The sequence below is a fragment of the Mobula hypostoma genome, chromosome 19 (assembly GCF_963921235.1).
Source record: "Mobula hypostoma chromosome 19, sMobHyp1.1, whole genome shotgun sequence".
In the NCBI taxonomy this organism is placed as follows: domain Eukaryota; kingdom Metazoa; phylum Chordata; class Chondrichthyes; order Myliobatiformes; family Myliobatidae; genus Mobula; species Mobula hypostoma.
In genome coordinates, this window is record NC_086115.1 from 10,863,358 (window position 1) to 10,880,171 (window position 16,814).

Sequence of the window (16,814 nt, forward strand, 5' to 3'; positions counted from 1 at the left end):
CCCTTCTCTTGAAGTCTATGATCAGTTTCTTGGTCTTGCTGATATGGAGTAAGAGGTTTTTGTGGCACCACTCAGCCAGGTTTTCAACCTCCCTCCCTCCAATCACCAACTTCGATTTTGCCAGCAACGGTGATGTCATCAGCAAGCTTAGTTATGATGTTGGAGCTGTGCTTAGCCTCACAATCATTGTGTAAAGTGAGTAAAGCAGGGGGCAACATACACAGTTTCGTGGTGCCGATGGAGGTCGTGGAGAGGATGTTGCTGCTGATCTGAAATGACTGGGGTCTGCAGGTGAGGAAGTCAAGGACCCAATTGCACAAGGAGGTATTGAGGCCCAGGTCTTGGAGCTTATTGATTTGAGGGGATGATGGCATTGAATGCTAATTTATAATTGATGAAGAGCATCCTGATGTACGTATCTTTGCTGTCCAGGTGTTGCAGGGTTGAGTGAAGAGGCAATGAGGTGCACCTGCTCTGGACCTGTTGCTCGGGTAGGCAAGCTAGAATGGATACCAGTCGCTTCTGGAGAAGGAGTTGATATGTTTTATCATCACCCTCTCAAAACACTTCATCACTGAGGATGATCATTGAGACAGGCTACCATGTTCTTCTGAGGCATCGGTATAACCGAAGCCTGCTTGAAGCAGATGGGTACCGCACACTGCCAAAGCGAGAGGTTAAAGATCTTAGTGAACACCAACATAAGTTTTTAGTACTTGGCCAGGTACCTTGCCCTGGCTGGATGCTTTTCGTGGGTTCACAATCTTCTGAAAGCTGCCTACACATTGGTCTCAGAGACTGAAATCATAGGATCATCGGGGGATGTGGGAGTTTGTGATGGCCCCCCGATGATTTGGCAGTCAAAGCGAGCGTAGAAGGCATTGAGCTCACCTGGAAGCAAAGCCCTGTTGTCACCTTGATTTAACTTTATAAGCGGTGGTAGTATTCAAGCCCTGCCACAACTGTCGAGCATCCTCCGTTCATTCAAGTTCAGTCCAGAATTTATTTTTTGCCCATGAGATGGCTTTCGGGAGATTGTACCTGGATCTCTTGTATCTTTCTTTGTCAGCAAACTTGAATGCCTTGTATCTGGCGCTCAAAAGGTTGCAGTATTATGGTTCACCCATGATTATACCTGACGAAGCATCCATTGATTCATCTGCTGGGATGCTGACTTCATCAGCTGAGGACGCAAACTGCCCTCCCAGGATCTTTCTGCCTGTTGGCCAAGAAATAAAGTTGACACTATCATTCCCAGGCAACGTCCGAGATTAGAAAATTGTGAAATCCCGGGGCTCAGGCTAAAATGCGGGGGGGGGGGGGGCGCACGTAAATGCAAGATATGGTAGGAATGACTTTTTACCCAGGAGTCTTGCAGAAAGTTCATCAACACCATGAGTTCAGAGATAGACAATAATATCCATCTTTATTTATCAGGATATCGTGGAACAAAATTGCAAAAAGACCCGTTTACAATCTGAAACAGAAAATGAACCAGAGGACATATTCAGCAGAGCAGGCATTGTTTGTTGAGAAACAGAGGTTAATCTATCAAATGTTGAAAAGCCTAGATAGTGTGGACATGGAAAGGAGGTTTCCAATAGTTGGGGAGTCTAGGACCAGAGGGCACAGCCTCAGAATACTGTGTACATACATCTATTGATGCTTCTAAACACATCTTCAGTGATGTTCCTGGAATCATCGGGTGTTTCGGGTCTTTCAACATCATACAGCCTCCTCCAGGTGACCCAGCCGGGGCTGATCAGACCCCAGCTTGTGTCCAGATGGCTAGCTACTTATGACTCCATGGCTCCCCTCCTTTGAGCCACAGCCATCTTGAGGCCCTCTCTGCCGCATCGGTGGTACTGCGGATGGCTCTCCTCTTCCTCTCTCCCTCGATGCCCAAAATGCTGAAGGCTCTAACTAAGGAGCGGGCTACGAATCCCCTACAACCAACCTCCACTGGGAGACACCTCGCTCTCCATCCAGCCTGCTGACCAGTCCTGCGTACTTGGAGAGCTTCCTTTCAAAGGCCTCTGCCAAGGATGTCCCTTTAGAAAAGGATAAGGAGGAACTTCTTTAGCCAGAGGGTGATAAGTCTGGAATTCATTGTCACTGACAGCTGTGCAGGCCAAGTCATTGGGCGTATTTAAAGTGGAGGTCGATAGGTTCTTGATCAAAGGTTATGCATCAAAGAGGAGGCAGGAGAATGGAGTTGAGAGGGATAATAAATCAACTCCATTGATGGAACAGACTCAATGGGCTGAATGGCCTCACTCTGCTCCTATTGCGTGGCTGATAGTCTTATGGGCTTATGGTACTGTTTCAGAGCATAGAGAATGTTTACCTACTGAAAATTGTCATTGGGTAATGATTCCTCAAGTTATGCCAAGCAAAGTTTATCGTCATATGAACGATGAGGTACAGATACAACAGTATCACAGGTACGTAGAGCTGCAGACAACACACAGAACATCAATTGTACAAGACTGTTAAGGAAAAGATTGTGCAAATTAAGATATTTGTGCAAAAGAAATCACAATCAGAAAAAAGTTAATGGCAATGTGGGAGATGGGTCTGTAGTCAGAATGAGAATCAGGTTTATTATCACTGGCGTGTATTATGAAATTTGGTAGCTTAACAGCAGCAATTCAATACAATACATAATATAGAAAAAACAATAAATCAATTACAGTAAGGGCATATGTGTGTATATATCTATTTATATTATATATATTTAAAAATAGATTGAAAATAGTACAAAACAAAAATAATATTTTTTAAAAGTGAGGTAGTGTTTATGGGTTCAGTGTCCGTTTGGGACTTGAATGGCAGAGAGGAAGAAGCTGTTCCAGAATCACTGAGGGTGTGTCTTCAGGCTCCTGTACCTCCTCCCTCATGGTAGCAATGAGAAGAGGGCATGTCCTGGGTGGTGGGGGTCCTTAATGATGGATGCTGCCTTTCTGAGGCATCGCTCCTTGAAGATGTCTTGGATACTACAGAGGCTAGTACCCAAGATGGAGCTGACTAATTTTACAAACTTTCTGTAGCTTTTTTTCCGTCCTGTTCAGTAGCCACCCCCTCCCACCCCCGTACCAGACAGTGATGCAGCCTGTCAGAATGCTTCTGTAGTACTTCAAAAGAAGTTCTTGAGTGTTTTAGGTGACAAACCAAATCTCTTCAAACTCCTAATGAAATGTAGCCACTGTCTTCGCAAACATGAGGAAATCTGCAGATGCTGGAATTTCAAGCAACACACATAAAAATTGCTGGTGAACGCAGCAGGCCAGGCAGCATCTCTAGGAAGAGGTACAATTGACGTTTCGGACCGAGACCCTTCGTCAGGACTAATTGAAAGAAGAGATAGTAAGAGATTTGAAAGGGGAAGGGGGAGATCCGAAATGATAGGAGAAGACAGGAGGGGAGGGATGGAGCCAAGAGCTGGAAAGTTGATTGGCAAAAGGGATATGAGAGGATCATGGGACGGGAGGTCCAGGGAGAAAGAAAAAGGGGGAGGGGGGGAAGCCCAGAGGATGGGCAAGGGGTATAGTGAGAGGAACAGAGGGAGAAAAAGGAGGGAGAGAAAAAGAATACATATATATATATATATAAATAAATAACGATGGACAGTAGAGGAGGCCGTGGATAGACATATCAGAATTGGAAAGGGACGTGGAATTAAAATGGGACAGTAGAGGAGGCCAAACTACACCTACGCTCTGTCCGCCAGAGAAAGCAGGATCTCCCAGTGGCCACACATTTTAATTCCACATCCCATTCCCATTCTGACATGTCTATCCACGGCCTCCTCTACTGTCAAGATGAAGCCACACTCAGGTTGGAGGAACAACACCTTATATTCTGTCTGGGTAGCCTCCAACCTGATGGCATGAACATTGACTTCTCTAACTTCCACTAATGCCCCACCTCCCCCTCGTACCCCATCCGTTATTTATTTATATATTTCTCTCTCTCTCTCTCTCTCTCTCTCTCTCTCTCTCTCTCTCTCTCTCTCTCTCTCTCTCTCCCCCCCCTCCCTCCCTCCTCCCCCCCCCCCGGCGTTCCTCTCACTATACCCCTTGCCCATCCTCTGGGCTTCCCCCCTCCCTTTTTCCTTCTCCCTGGGCCTCCTGTCCCATGATCCTCTCATATTCCTTTTGCCAATCAATTTTCCAGCTCTTGGCTCCATCCCTCCCCCTCCTGTCTTCTCCTATCATTTCGGATCTCCCCCTCCCCCTCCCCCTCTCACTTTCAAATCTCTTACTATCTCTTCTTTCAGTTAGTCCTGACGAAGGGTCTCGGCCCTAAACGCCGACTGTACCTCTTCCCAGAGATGCTGCCTGGCCTGCTGTGTTCACCAGCAACTTTTATGTGTGTTGCATAGCCACTGTCTTGCCTTCTTTATAGCTGCATTGATATGTTGGGACCAGGTTAGATCCTCAGATCTTGACACCCAGGAACTTGAAATTTCTGGCTCTCTCCACCATTCTTTTCCTGATGTAAAGTTGGGGCAGTGTTGATCAAAGAGAAAAGCACCACACTGAGCCCGAAGACAACTGTTCTTCCGAGATACTGTATTGTTCGACCTCCACAGCAGTGACGTTCCCACAAAGGATTCCCCATTTACCTGTTATAACACTGGTGGAAGATTTGGGGAAAACCCTGGAAAACTATTCCAAAGTATCACTTTTTCGCATTAAGCTATTCATGGACAATTCCAGTTCTTTGTAATTAATTCCAGATGTCAAAACTCTTCATATTGTATCCATTACAACTTATTAGCAAATCTCGGTGATTCTCTATAAAACTCCCAGGTACCCAGTTTAATCACAGTTTAGTTCCCAAACTTAATAAAATGTTTGTGGTCTTCTGCTGCTGTAGCCCATCCACTTCAAGGTTTAACGTGTGTGTTCAGAGATGCTCTTCTGCACACCGCTGTTGTAACACCTGGCTATTTGAGTTACTGTCACCTTCCTGTCAGCTTGAAGCAGTCTGGCCATTCTCCTCTGACCTCTCTCATTAACAAGACATTTTCACCCACAGAAGTGCTGCTCACTGGATGGTAATTTCCTGTTTCTCGCACCATTGTCTGTAAACTCTAGAGCATGAAAATCCCAGGAGATCAGCAGTTTCTGATGTACTCAATCCACCCAATCTGGCACCAACAATCAAAGTCACATTTCTTCCCCACTTTGATGTTTGGTCTGAACAAAAACTGAACCTCTTGACCATGCCTGCATGCTTTTTATGCATTGAGTTTCTGCCACATGATTAGCTGATTAGATACTTGCATTAAGGAGCAGGTGTACCTAATAAAATGGCCACAGAGAGTAGACTGGAGCAATGGTAAAGGAACCCAGACTCCAGTTGTCATAGCAATGCTGATAGCAATTGCCGACACTCAGTCTCCAAAATGTTCTCCAGAACGCTCAGTGCCAATAAATCTCAAAGGTTATTTGTATTGCTTTATGAATGTCTCAGTAATTAGCCATTTACTAGACACTCACAGCTTTGCAATCTCAGCACTTTCAACATCCTAACTTGTCTCTGTTGCTTTTGGTGAAGGGTTACCAAGCTTTCAATGATACCCCAGAAATGGTTACCGATCAATCTGCCAGCACTGTGTCAGGTGAGAATGATTCTGCATTAAATCCATGACATACACAGATTGTTGGGTATCTCCTACACCTAATATTCTCGCCACTCGGGGTATTATTGATTTATTTATTGAGATCTATCTCCCTTTGAGCTGCGCTGACCAGCAATCCCCCTATTTAATCCTGGCCTAACCATGGGACAATTTACAATGACCAGTTAACCTGCAAACTCGTAGGCCTTTGGACTGTGGGAGGAAACTGGAGCACCCGGAGGAAACCCACAAGGTCACGGGGAGAACGTGCAAACTCCTTACAGACAGTGGCAGGAATTGAGCCCAGGTCCCCAGTACTGTAAACCGTTGTGTTAACCACTATGCTACCGTGCAGCCCCAATATTTCCTGATCTTCTGCGGCTGTACCCTTCCTCCTCAAGGATCAGAGATGCTCTCCTGCACTCCGCTGTTGTAACAGGTGGTTATTTGAGTTACTGTCGTCTTCCTGTCAGCTTGAACCTCTGGCCATTCTCCTCTGACCTCTCTCGTTAACAAGACATTTTCACCCACAGAACTGTCTGTATTTTGTTTCTCACACCAGTCTGTGTGAACTTCCACATTTCACTGTATGTCTCGATGTCCAAGTCATTCATAAGTAAAAACCCAAACTGAAATCCAATACATGGCACCAGCTTCTATCGCTCCTCCAGAAAAAACTTGCTTCATGAATCTCATTTCTCTGTGATCTGCAGAAGTGAAGAAGAGTCTGAACGATATTCAAAATCAGGTAGAAAACATCAAAGAGCAGTTTCCAATATTAAACGCAACTAGCTCGATCAAGTCGGAGATCGACAACATTAACAGCACAATAACACAATACTACCCGAATGTTAAAGAGGCAAATAAATACAGGTGAGTCAGAAAGTGGTGTGATGCAGCTATCCTCCACCCCACTCTAACCCTCCCTCCCCCTCGCCCTCACCCTGCTGTATCTCTCCCTCCCCCTCCCCCTCACCCCGTTACTCTCCCTCCCCCTCCCCCTCACCCCGTGTAACTCTCCCTCCCCCTCCCCCTCACTCCGTGTAACTCTCCCTCCCCTCCCCCTCACCCCGTGTAACTCTCCCTCCCCCCTCACCCCGTGTTACTCTCCCTCCCCCTCACCCCGTGTAACTCTCCCTCCCCCCTCACCCCATGTTACTCTCCCTCCCCCTCACCCCGTGTAACTCTCCCTCCCCTCCCCCTCACCCCGTGTAACTCTCCCTCCCTCTCCCCCTCACTCCGTGTTACTCTCCCTCCCCTCCCCCTCACCCCTGTAACTGTCCCTCCCCTCCCCCTCACCCCGTGTAACTCTCCCTTCCCCTCCACCTCACCCCGTGTTACTCTCCCTCCCCTCCCCCTCACCCCGTGTAACTCTCCCTCCCCCCACCCCGTTGTAACTCTCCCTCCCCCTCACCCCGTGTTACTCTCCCTCCCCCTCCCCCTCCCACTCACCCCGTGTATCCCTCCCTCCCCCTCACTCCGTGTAACTCTCCCTCCCCCCTCACCCCGTGTTACTCTCCCTCCCCCCACCCCATGTTACTCTCCCTCCCCCTCCCCCTCACCCCGTGTTACTCTCCCTCCCCCCACCCCATGTTACTCTCCCTCCCCCTCCCCCTCACCCCGTTGTGACTCTCTCCCCCCCATTGTGACTCTCTCCCCCCAAAGTGACTCTCTCCTCCCCGCCTTGACTCTCTCCCCCCCCCCACTATGACGCTTTCGCCCCACTGGGCCTCTTCCCCCTCCCCAATAGGATTGTCCAATATTCTACATTGCCTCTTGGGTTCCTCTCCCGGGAATCCTGTGTGTGTGCTGACGGTCCTGTTGTTCCATGTTTCAGATGGATCGTCGGGATCGTGCTATCCTGTATCATTCTCCTGATTGTGGTCTGTTACTCCTTTGGCCTCCTGCTGGGAACAGCCTGCCTCAAAGCCAGCGTGGACCCCAGTCGGAGGAGCTCTGCGTCCCATGCTGGAGGGAACTTCCTCATGGCGTAAGAATTTCAGATTCCAGATTTTAGGTTTCAGCTTTTGGTCAGCAGATTCAGATTCATTTGTTTATTGCATGTATGTCGAAACAAACAGTGAAATAATAAAACCTTGGGGGCAGCCTGCAAGAGTCGCCGCCCGTTCTGGCGCCAGCAGTGCACATGCCCACCACGTTCGGCAAGAAACTGCAGCAACAGCACTGAAGCAAAGTCAACAGCAAAAAGGCCCCATTTCTCCCTCCATCCACTCACGCACGCAGTCAGTGGGCACCCTCCAGCGCTGGGCACGGGCCACTTCCGGTGTCCCACCCTCCAGTCCCCGGCTCTAGGGTTGCCAACTGTCCCGTATTAGCCGGGACATCCCGTATATTGCGCTAAATTGGTTTGTCCCATGCAGGACCGCCCTTGTCCTGTATTTCTCCCGCTAAGGTAGAGCGTTCCTATGAAACCGTTCGTAAGCCGAAATGGCGTAAAGTGCAGAAGCAATTACCGTTAATTTATATGGGAAAATTTTTGAGCGTTCTCAGACCCAAAAAATAACTTACCAAATCGTACCAATACTTTATACTTTATACTTTATTGTCGCCAAACAATTGATAATAGAGCGTAGAATAATCACAGCGATATTTGATTCTGCTCTTCGTGCTCCCTGGAGTACAAATCAATAGTAAATATTAAAAATTTAAATTATAAATCATAAATAGAAAATAGAAAAGGGAAAGTAAGGTACTGGTAAAAAACCGAGAGGCAGGTCCAGATATTTGGCGGGTACGGCCCAGATCCGGGTCAGGGTCCGTTCAGCAGTCTTATTCACAGTTGGAAAGAAGCTGTTCCCAAATCTGGGATAACACATAAAACCTAAAATAACACCAACGTATAGGAATGATACGATAAATACACAGCCTATATAAAGTAGAAATAATGCATGTACAGCATAGCTTCACTTAACAGAGTTGGGAAGATTAAGCCAAAGCCAACTTGTAGACAAAAATCGGCACGTACACACATGCGCACACAGGTGCCCGCACAAGGCTTCATGGTCGTGATAGTCTTTCTCGGGGTAAACACAAGTGTCCTGTATTTGACTGCTGCTTTTGTCCCTTATTTGGGACTGAGAGAGTTGGCAACCCTACCTGGCTCAGACCTTTAAACATCAAGCCTCTGACTTCTGGAACTCCTGACACAGGGACCTCGACCATCAGGCCTAAACTTTGAGGGGAAAATCTTTATTTTTTTTTAACACTGCAGCAGTGTCAGAGCCTGATTGATCTGAATACTCAGATTCCAACGTCGAGTAAAAATGAGTAAATTGGGAAATGGATTTATTAACGTCATGTGTACTGAAGTAAAGTGAAAACTTGTCTTGCAGGCCTTCCATAAGATCATTTCATCACAATAGTGTCTCTCTGTCTTTCTCTGGCAACAGGCCCCTTTCCTTTCCAGTCCTGATGAAGGGTCTCGGCCTGCAACATTGGCTGCTTAGTCTCCACAGACAAAGGAAGGGAATAAACATTAACTGTTTATTCCTCTCCATAGATGCTGCCTGACCTGCTGAGTTGCTCCAGCATTTTGTGTGTGTCACTCAAGATTTCCAGCATCTGCAGATCTCTTGTGTGTACAACAGAAAAGCAAGCAGAATGCAGAGTGAAGTCTGACAGTTACAGAGAGAGTGTAGTGCAGGCAATAAGGTTCAAGGCCCTGATGGGGTTTATTGAAGCCAGCAGTCCATCCTGTTGAACTAGGAAAGAAACAAATCTCCTTCCACCATGTCAATAAAATTACACGGCTTCAAAATGATGACATAGACCCCCAGAAAAAAAGTCCTTTCTTATCCAGGGAAAATGTGCTCCGATGTTCTTTGAAGTTTCTTATTTAATTCTGATTAATAAACCTCACCGGGGGGCTGGCCGACAATGAACACAAAGCCTCAGTGTCCAGTTGCATTGCTGGAACGCACAAGTGCTGTTGCCATGGGGGGGCGGGGGGTGAAAACGGGGAATATCTCGGGGGAGTTTCAGGGGCTGTGCTCTGGGAGTGTTCCATCCCTCCATACTGAGTGACCCTCACCAGCTCCAATCTCTGCTCCAACAGGGGAGTCGGCTTCAGCTTCATCTTCTACTGGCTCCTGATCCTCCTGGTCTTAATCTTATTCCTTGTGGGCGGCAATGTCTACTCGTTGGTTTGCAAGCCCTGGTACAATGGAGAATTGTTTCAGGTAAAATTTCTCCCGTAATCTCACTGAGCTTGTATTTCAGTCTGATGACCATTCCTCTTCATCTCTTCACGGACTGAAATCCCTTCACTACTCCTTCACTTGTTCCTTCCACCCATTCCATTATTTCCCATCCTTATTCCCTCCTCAGTCTGTCCATCTCCAATCCTCTCCTGTTCCTCAAATCTTTTTTCTCTCTTTCATTCCCCTCTCTCACTCTCTCTTCCTCTCAGTCTTTCTCTCTCTTGTCACTTTCTCTCTTTCTCTGTCTCACTTTCGCTTTCCCATTCTGACACTCTCTGGGATTTTCTCTAGCATCAGACTCCCTCCCTTTCCAGTCCTGATGAAGGGTCTTGATGCAAACCATGGACCATCCATTTCCCTCGCCACGTGCTGAGTTCCTCCATCAGCTGTTGTATTGTCTAGTGGCAGCATTTTCTGGAGGCTCCTGTTACATGATGTCCCTCCGAGTCAGCACTGTGCACCTTCACCGGGTGGCAGTGTGCTCATCCCATCATCTACCGTCCAGAGGAACTGGATCCATGGTGAGGGAAGTTCATGGATGGAAATGGGGGGGGGGGGGGGAGGGGCGGTAAGAGACCACATCAGACAGAAATAAATCAATCTTTATTTTTATTCTGTACTACCTTGTCCAGGAGCTTTGGGGGTTTGATAAGTCCTGTGCGGTTGTGCAGTCATCCTCCCCATAACTGTAACATCTGAACCATCTCGTTGGGTTACAGGTAATTGACGATGTGGGACTGTTGGACGAGTTCGACTTGGGAGAGGCCCTCGGACTGGAGAACACCGCCCTCAACATCAGCACTCTGTACCGGTTAGTACTTTGAAGTTAATTCCACACAATATCAACGTCAACGTGACGTGCCCCTTACTGCTCTTGAGCTGAGCTTCTATAGATGCACAGTAGAGAGTATCCTAATTGGTTGTGTATCACAGCCTGGTATGGAAACACCAATTTGCAGGAATGAACCAGGCTACACAAAGTTGCTGGACATAGCCCTGTGCATCACAGGCAAAGCCCTCCCCACCACTGTACTGTACAAGGAGCAGTTGCCACAGGAAAGCAGCATCCATCATCAAAGACCCTCACCACTCAGGCCATAAGACAAAGGAACAGACTTAGGCTATTCGGCCTGTCAAGTCTGCTCTGCCTTTCCATCGCAGTTGATTCATTAACCCTCTCAGTGCAGGGTTTGAAGTGACAGGTGGAAGAGGTAAAGAGCTGAAGAAGAAAGAATCTGATAGGCCAGGACAGTGGACCATGAAAGAAAGGGAAAGTGTCGCAAAACCAGAGGGAGGTGAAGAGAAGGGAAGGAGTGAGACGGGAACCTAAATGGGGAATGGAAAACAAAAGAAGTGGGAGGGGGAAGAGATTACCAGAAGTTGGAGAAATCTAAATTCATGCCATCTGCTCGGAGGCTACCCAGATGGAATATGAGACGTTGCACCTCCCACCTCAGTTGGGACGCATTGCGGCAGTCGAGGAGGCCGTGGACAGACATGTTGGAATGGGGATGAGAAGTTGGTGACAACTGGAAGATCCTCCCTTTCTCTTCCCTTAAACCTTTTGGTTCTTGGACCAACCAGCACAACCATAATCACGAGAGCTTAACAACAGTGTGATCACTTTGCACTAAAGTAGACCTTATATTTTTTGTATTTAAAAAGTTTTGAAGAACTTGTGTTTAATTTATGTTCCTGAATTCTGATTAGCTTACACGATGTACCCGTAATGCTGCTGCAAGTAAGTTTTTCACTGGACCTAATCTCACGCCTGCTTGTGCATAGACCGTAGACTCTACTGTGTTACTTGCTTTGGGACTTTGCACCTGACAAACTCCTTCTCTGCACACAGCGACTGCCAGAACAATACCTCAGCGTGGAAAGCCTTAAACCTGGGTCTCAGCTTTAACCTGGATGAGTACCTAAACATCAGCAAGGTACGTGCAGAACTCTAACCAGAACTCGACCAGATCAGCCTACCCACAGAATCATAGAATGCTACAGCACAGAATCAGGCCCTTCGGCCCGTCGAGTTTGTGCCGCACCAGTAATCCGCCTGGTCCCATTGATCTGCATCTGGATCAAACTAGTCCATATACTTAGCCAAATTTCTCTTAAATGTTGAAATCGACCACTTGCTCTGGTAGCCCATTCCGCACACATACCATCGTTTGAGTGAAGATGTTCTCCCTCATGTTCCCCTAAACATTTCACCTTTCACCCTTAACCTTTGTGGGAATGGGACCCGCTCTCAGGGCCTCATGACCGGCTGCTTTTTGATATCCCAAGGACGCGGGCTGGGAGACTAGCGTGCCTTCAGGGTTCCAGGATTTCGTGGCTCTGCAGACAGGCTGATTCTAGGTGGGAGAACGCGGAACATCGGGAGCAATGGTCTGGCTGTTGGGGGCTGTGTGTCCAGAGACCTGAGTCTCTTTGGGGCTGACTCTCGGGGCACAGAGCTCAGAAAAAGTGAAAAAAACAGACTTTTAACATCATAAGTCAGTGAGTTGTTTGTTATGTCTCCCCTCTCACTGTCAAATGGGGACAATTCCTTTTCCCTTATTAGGCAGAGAGAGAGAGCCTGTGGTACGTTGAACTACTGAGTGAACAAGTAGTCTTTGGGGTACTGCAAGTCTGTGTCTTTATTGATGCTTTGCTGCACGCTTGAGTGCTCGGTGGGGGGGCACCGATGCTTTTTTTTTGCTGGTGGGGGAGGGGGTGTCGTTGCTTTGCTGCCACTTACACATGGGAAGGGGAGCTGGGGGGGGGCTTTGGGGTTCTAACGTTTAATTGTCATTCATTCTTTGGGGCACTGTTCTGTTTTCGTGGATGTTTGTGAAAAAAAAGAATCTCTAGGTGTATATAGTATACATTTCTCTGACGTTAAATGTTCCTATTGAAACCTAATGACCTCTAATTATGGTCTCACTCAACCTCAGTGGAAAAAGGCTGCTTTCATTTACCTGTCTCTACCTCTCATAATTTTGTATACTTCTATGGAATCTCCCCTTAATCTTCTATTTTCTAGCAAATAAAGTCCTACCCTATTCAACGTTCCCCTACTAGTCTGATCTTCAAGTCCCAGCAACGTCCTTGTAAATTGTCTCTGCACTCTTTCCCTTGTCCAAGGGAAGGGCATTAGGACCCATACAGCTTGGCACTGGTGTCATCACAGAGCAATGTGTGGTTAAGTGCCTTGCTCAAGGACACAACATGCTGCCTCAGCTGAGGCTTGAACTAGTGACCTTCAGATCACTAGACCGACGCCTTAACCACTTGGCCACGCGCCAACAGAACTAATTGGATGTCCTCTTTCTTCAAAGGGGTTTTCCTTCCTCCACCATCAATGCCACCCTCACCCACACCTCTTCCATTCCACACCTGTTTGCCTTCACCTCATCCACCTGCCACCCCACCAGGGATCGGATTCATCTTCTCCTCACATACCACCCCATCAACCTCCGCGTCCAGCACATAATTCTCTGTAACTTCCGCCATCTCCAAGATCTCACCACCAAACACATCTTTCCCTCCCTCCTTCTCACTTTCTGCTTTCCACAGGGATTGCTTTCTTACTGACTCCCTTGTCCATAAGTCTCTCCCCACTGATCTCTCTCCTGGCACTTATCCTTGCAAGAGGAACAAGTGCTACACCTGCCCCTACACCTCCTCCCTCACTATCATTCAGGGCCTTAAAGAGCCCTTCCAGGTGAGGGAACACTTTACCTGTTGGGGTCATATACTATGTCTGGTACTATGTGTGGCCTCCTGTATATTGGTGAGATTCGAAGTAGATTGGGAGGCCACTTTGCTGAGCACCTACGCTCTGTCTGCCAGAAAGAGCGGGATCTCCCAATAGCCACCCATTTCAATTCTACTCCCCATTCCCATTCTGACACGACAGTTCATGATCTCCTCAAAATTCGCTGCAGATGCTGGGGTCAAAGCAACACTCACAACACGCTGGAGGAACTCAGTAGGTCGGGCAGCATCCGTGGAAACGATCAGTCAAGATTTTGAGCTGGAACCCTTCCTAATCTCCTTTCTGTCCCTCTAACTATCGAGTCCCCTATAACTACCACACTGCCTGACTTTACTCTTCCCTGTCGAGCCTCAAAGCCGGCAACCGTGCTACCAGCCTGGCTGCTCCTGTCGTGATCTGATGGGTCATCTCCCCCAGCAGAATCCAAACTGGTGTACTTGTTACTGAGGGGAATGGCCACAGGGGAACCCTGTCATGACTTCTTAATCCCCTACCTCTCCTGGTGGTCACCCATCTACTGTCTGAAGCCTGTACTCTGGGTGTGTCCTTGTCTCTGGGGATTTATCCAGCCTAACTTGCCTCAAGACAAATACCTCCTTGTCTGTAATTGTACAGGGTCCATGACCCCACTGCTGCTTTGCCTCATTTTTATAGGCTCTGTATCTGCTCCAGATGCAAAAAATTAATTTAGTATTTCCCCCTTCTCTTTTGGCTCCATGCATGGATTACCTCTCTGATATTCCAGAGGACCAATTTTGTCCTTTGCAATCCTTTTGCTTTTAATATATCTGTAGAAGCCCTAGGGATTCTCCTTCACCTTGTCTACTGGAGCAACTTCATACCTTCTTTTAGCCCTCCTGATTTAGCCTAAGTATTCTCTTACATTTCTTAAAGTCCTCGAGCACCTCATTTGTTCCTGGCTGCTTATACCTGCTATGCACTTCCTTCTTTTTCTCAACCAGACTTCAATACCTCTTGAAAACCCGGGTTCAATAAGCCTGTTATCGTTACCTTTTATTCTGACAGGCACATACAAGCTTTGTACTCTCAAAAGTTCACTTTTGAAGTCCTTCTACTTATTAAGGGCATCTTTTGCAAAAAGAAAAACATCCCAATGCACACTTGCCAGATCTTTTCTGATACCATCAAAATTGGACTTTCTCCAATTTAGAATCTCAAACCGAGGAGATTCTCAAACTAGCCTTTTCCCTATTTAACTTGAAACTAATGACATTATGCTTACTAGATGCAAAGTGTTCCCTACACAAACTTTTGTCACCTGCCCAATCTCATTCCCTAGTATCATACTCTCTCCAGTTGGGACTTCTATGTACTAATTAAGGAATCTTTCCTGAACACATTTGACAAACTCTAAGCCTCTATCCCTTTCTGGGAGTCCCAGACAATATGTGGAAAGTTAAAATCACCTGCTATCACAACCTTGTGTTTCTTGCAACAGTCTGCGATTTCTCTACAACTTTGCTTCTCTAAATCCTGCAGACTTTTGGATGGTCTATAATATAATCCCATTAGCACGGTCATACCTTTACTGTTGCTCAATTCTACCCAGAAAGCCTCACTAGATGAGCTCTTCAGTGTGCCATGACTCTGCACTGCTATGACATTTTCCCTGACTAGCAATGCCATCTCTCCCCTCTACCATATGTAAAGCAACGGAACCTTGGGAGATTGAGCTGCCAATCCTGCCTCCCCCCCCCCCCCCGCCACCCCACAACCTAATCTAAATCTCACTAATGGCTACAATGCGATAATTCCACATGCTGATCCTTGCCCTAAGCTCATCCACCTTTCCTACAATACTACAATACTAGCAAACCTTCCTGTTAGGATATTAGTTCCAATCCAATTCGGGTGCAAACTGTTCCTTCTGTACAAGTCCTACCTTCACTGGAAAAAAAGCCCAAAGTTTCAAACTTCTGTAAAATTCTGAAGCCCTCCCCCTTGCACGAACTCCTTTGCCATGTGTTAAACTGTATGATCTTCCTTTCTGACCTCACTAGCACATGGCTTGGATAGCAATCCTGAGATCATAATGTTGGAGTTGCTGTCCTTTAACGTAGCACATAACTTCCTGAACTCACTTTGCAGGACCTTGTCTCCCCTCCTACCCATGTCATTGGTACTGATGTGGGCCATGGCCTCTGGCAGCTCACTTTCCTACTTAAGAATGCTCTTGACTCGATCTGAGATGTCCCTGAGCCTGGCACCCAGGAGGCAACAAACCAGCCAGGAATCTCGCTTCCATCCACAGAACCTGCTTCCTGTTCCCTAACCAATGAATCCCCTATCACTACAGTTCAGCTCTTATCTTCCCTTCCCTTCTGAGTCACAGAGCTAGAGACCTGGTTGCTGTGGCTTCTAGTAGGTTATCGTACCCCGAATAGTATCCAAAGTGGTGTACATAATATTGAGGAGAATGGCCACAGGGGTACTCTATACTAGCTGCCTATCCTCCTGACAGTCACCCACCTACCTGCCTCCTGCAACTTAGGGGTGACTCCCCTCCTGTACCTCCTGTCTATCGCCTCCTCATTCTCCTGGATGAGCCAAAGGTCATCGAGTTGCAGCCCCAGTTCTCTATCCCTTCATGGGAGTCCCAGTCAATATGTGGAAAGTTAAAATCACCTGCTATCACAACCTTGTGTTTTCTGAGGAGCTACAATTTGGTGCACTTTGTGCAGATGTAGTAATCAGGAAGACTGGTTTCCCAAAGTTCCCACATTTCAGAAGGAACATGCCACTAACTGTAGACCCAGTCTCAGTGCACTAGCTAGCTCCTAACAGAACATAAAAATTACTTCGAGCCTGTGTCTGTTCTCGCCCAAGCCTGACCACTCTAACACTGCCCACTCCAACAATGGCCTTGTACTGTTATAGAGCACTACAACACAGAAACAGTCCCTTCGGCCCATCAAGTCTACATCGAACAGTCATCATGCACAGTCCCGTCTACCCGCACCCAGACCACAGCCCTCCAGACTACTCCAATCCAAATACCTATCCAAATTTCTCTTAAGTGTTACAGTTGAACCCCCATCTACCGTTCTCGCTGGTGGCTCATTCCACTCTGGTGCCACGCTCTCAGTGAAGAAGTTCCCTGAAATATTTCACCTTTCACCCTTAACCTACGACCTCTAGTTCTAGTCTCCCCCAACGTCAGGGGAAAGAGTCTTCTGGCCAT

The 16,814-nt window shown here is 47.3% G+C and overlaps 1 protein-coding gene across 1 annotated transcript in view; it reads left to right on the plus strand.

Moving 5' to 3' along the window:
- The window catches only part of LOC134358810 (prominin-1-A-like), a 108,015-nt gene that overhangs the window by 60,460 nt on the left and 30,741 nt on the right, over window positions 1-16,814 (plus strand). The window contains exons 10-15 of the mRNA XM_063071317.1: window positions 5,566-5,629; window positions 6,343-6,502; window positions 7,467-7,619; window positions 9,705-9,828; window positions 10,569-10,660; window positions 11,702-11,786. Of these exons, the coding sequence (XP_062927387.1) occupies window positions 5,566-5,629; window positions 6,343-6,502; window positions 7,467-7,619; window positions 9,705-9,828; window positions 10,569-10,660; window positions 11,702-11,786 (678 nt within the window). The remainder of the gene's footprint in view (window positions 1-5,565; window positions 5,630-6,342; window positions 6,503-7,466; window positions 7,620-9,704; window positions 9,829-10,568; window positions 10,661-11,701; window positions 11,787-16,814) is intronic.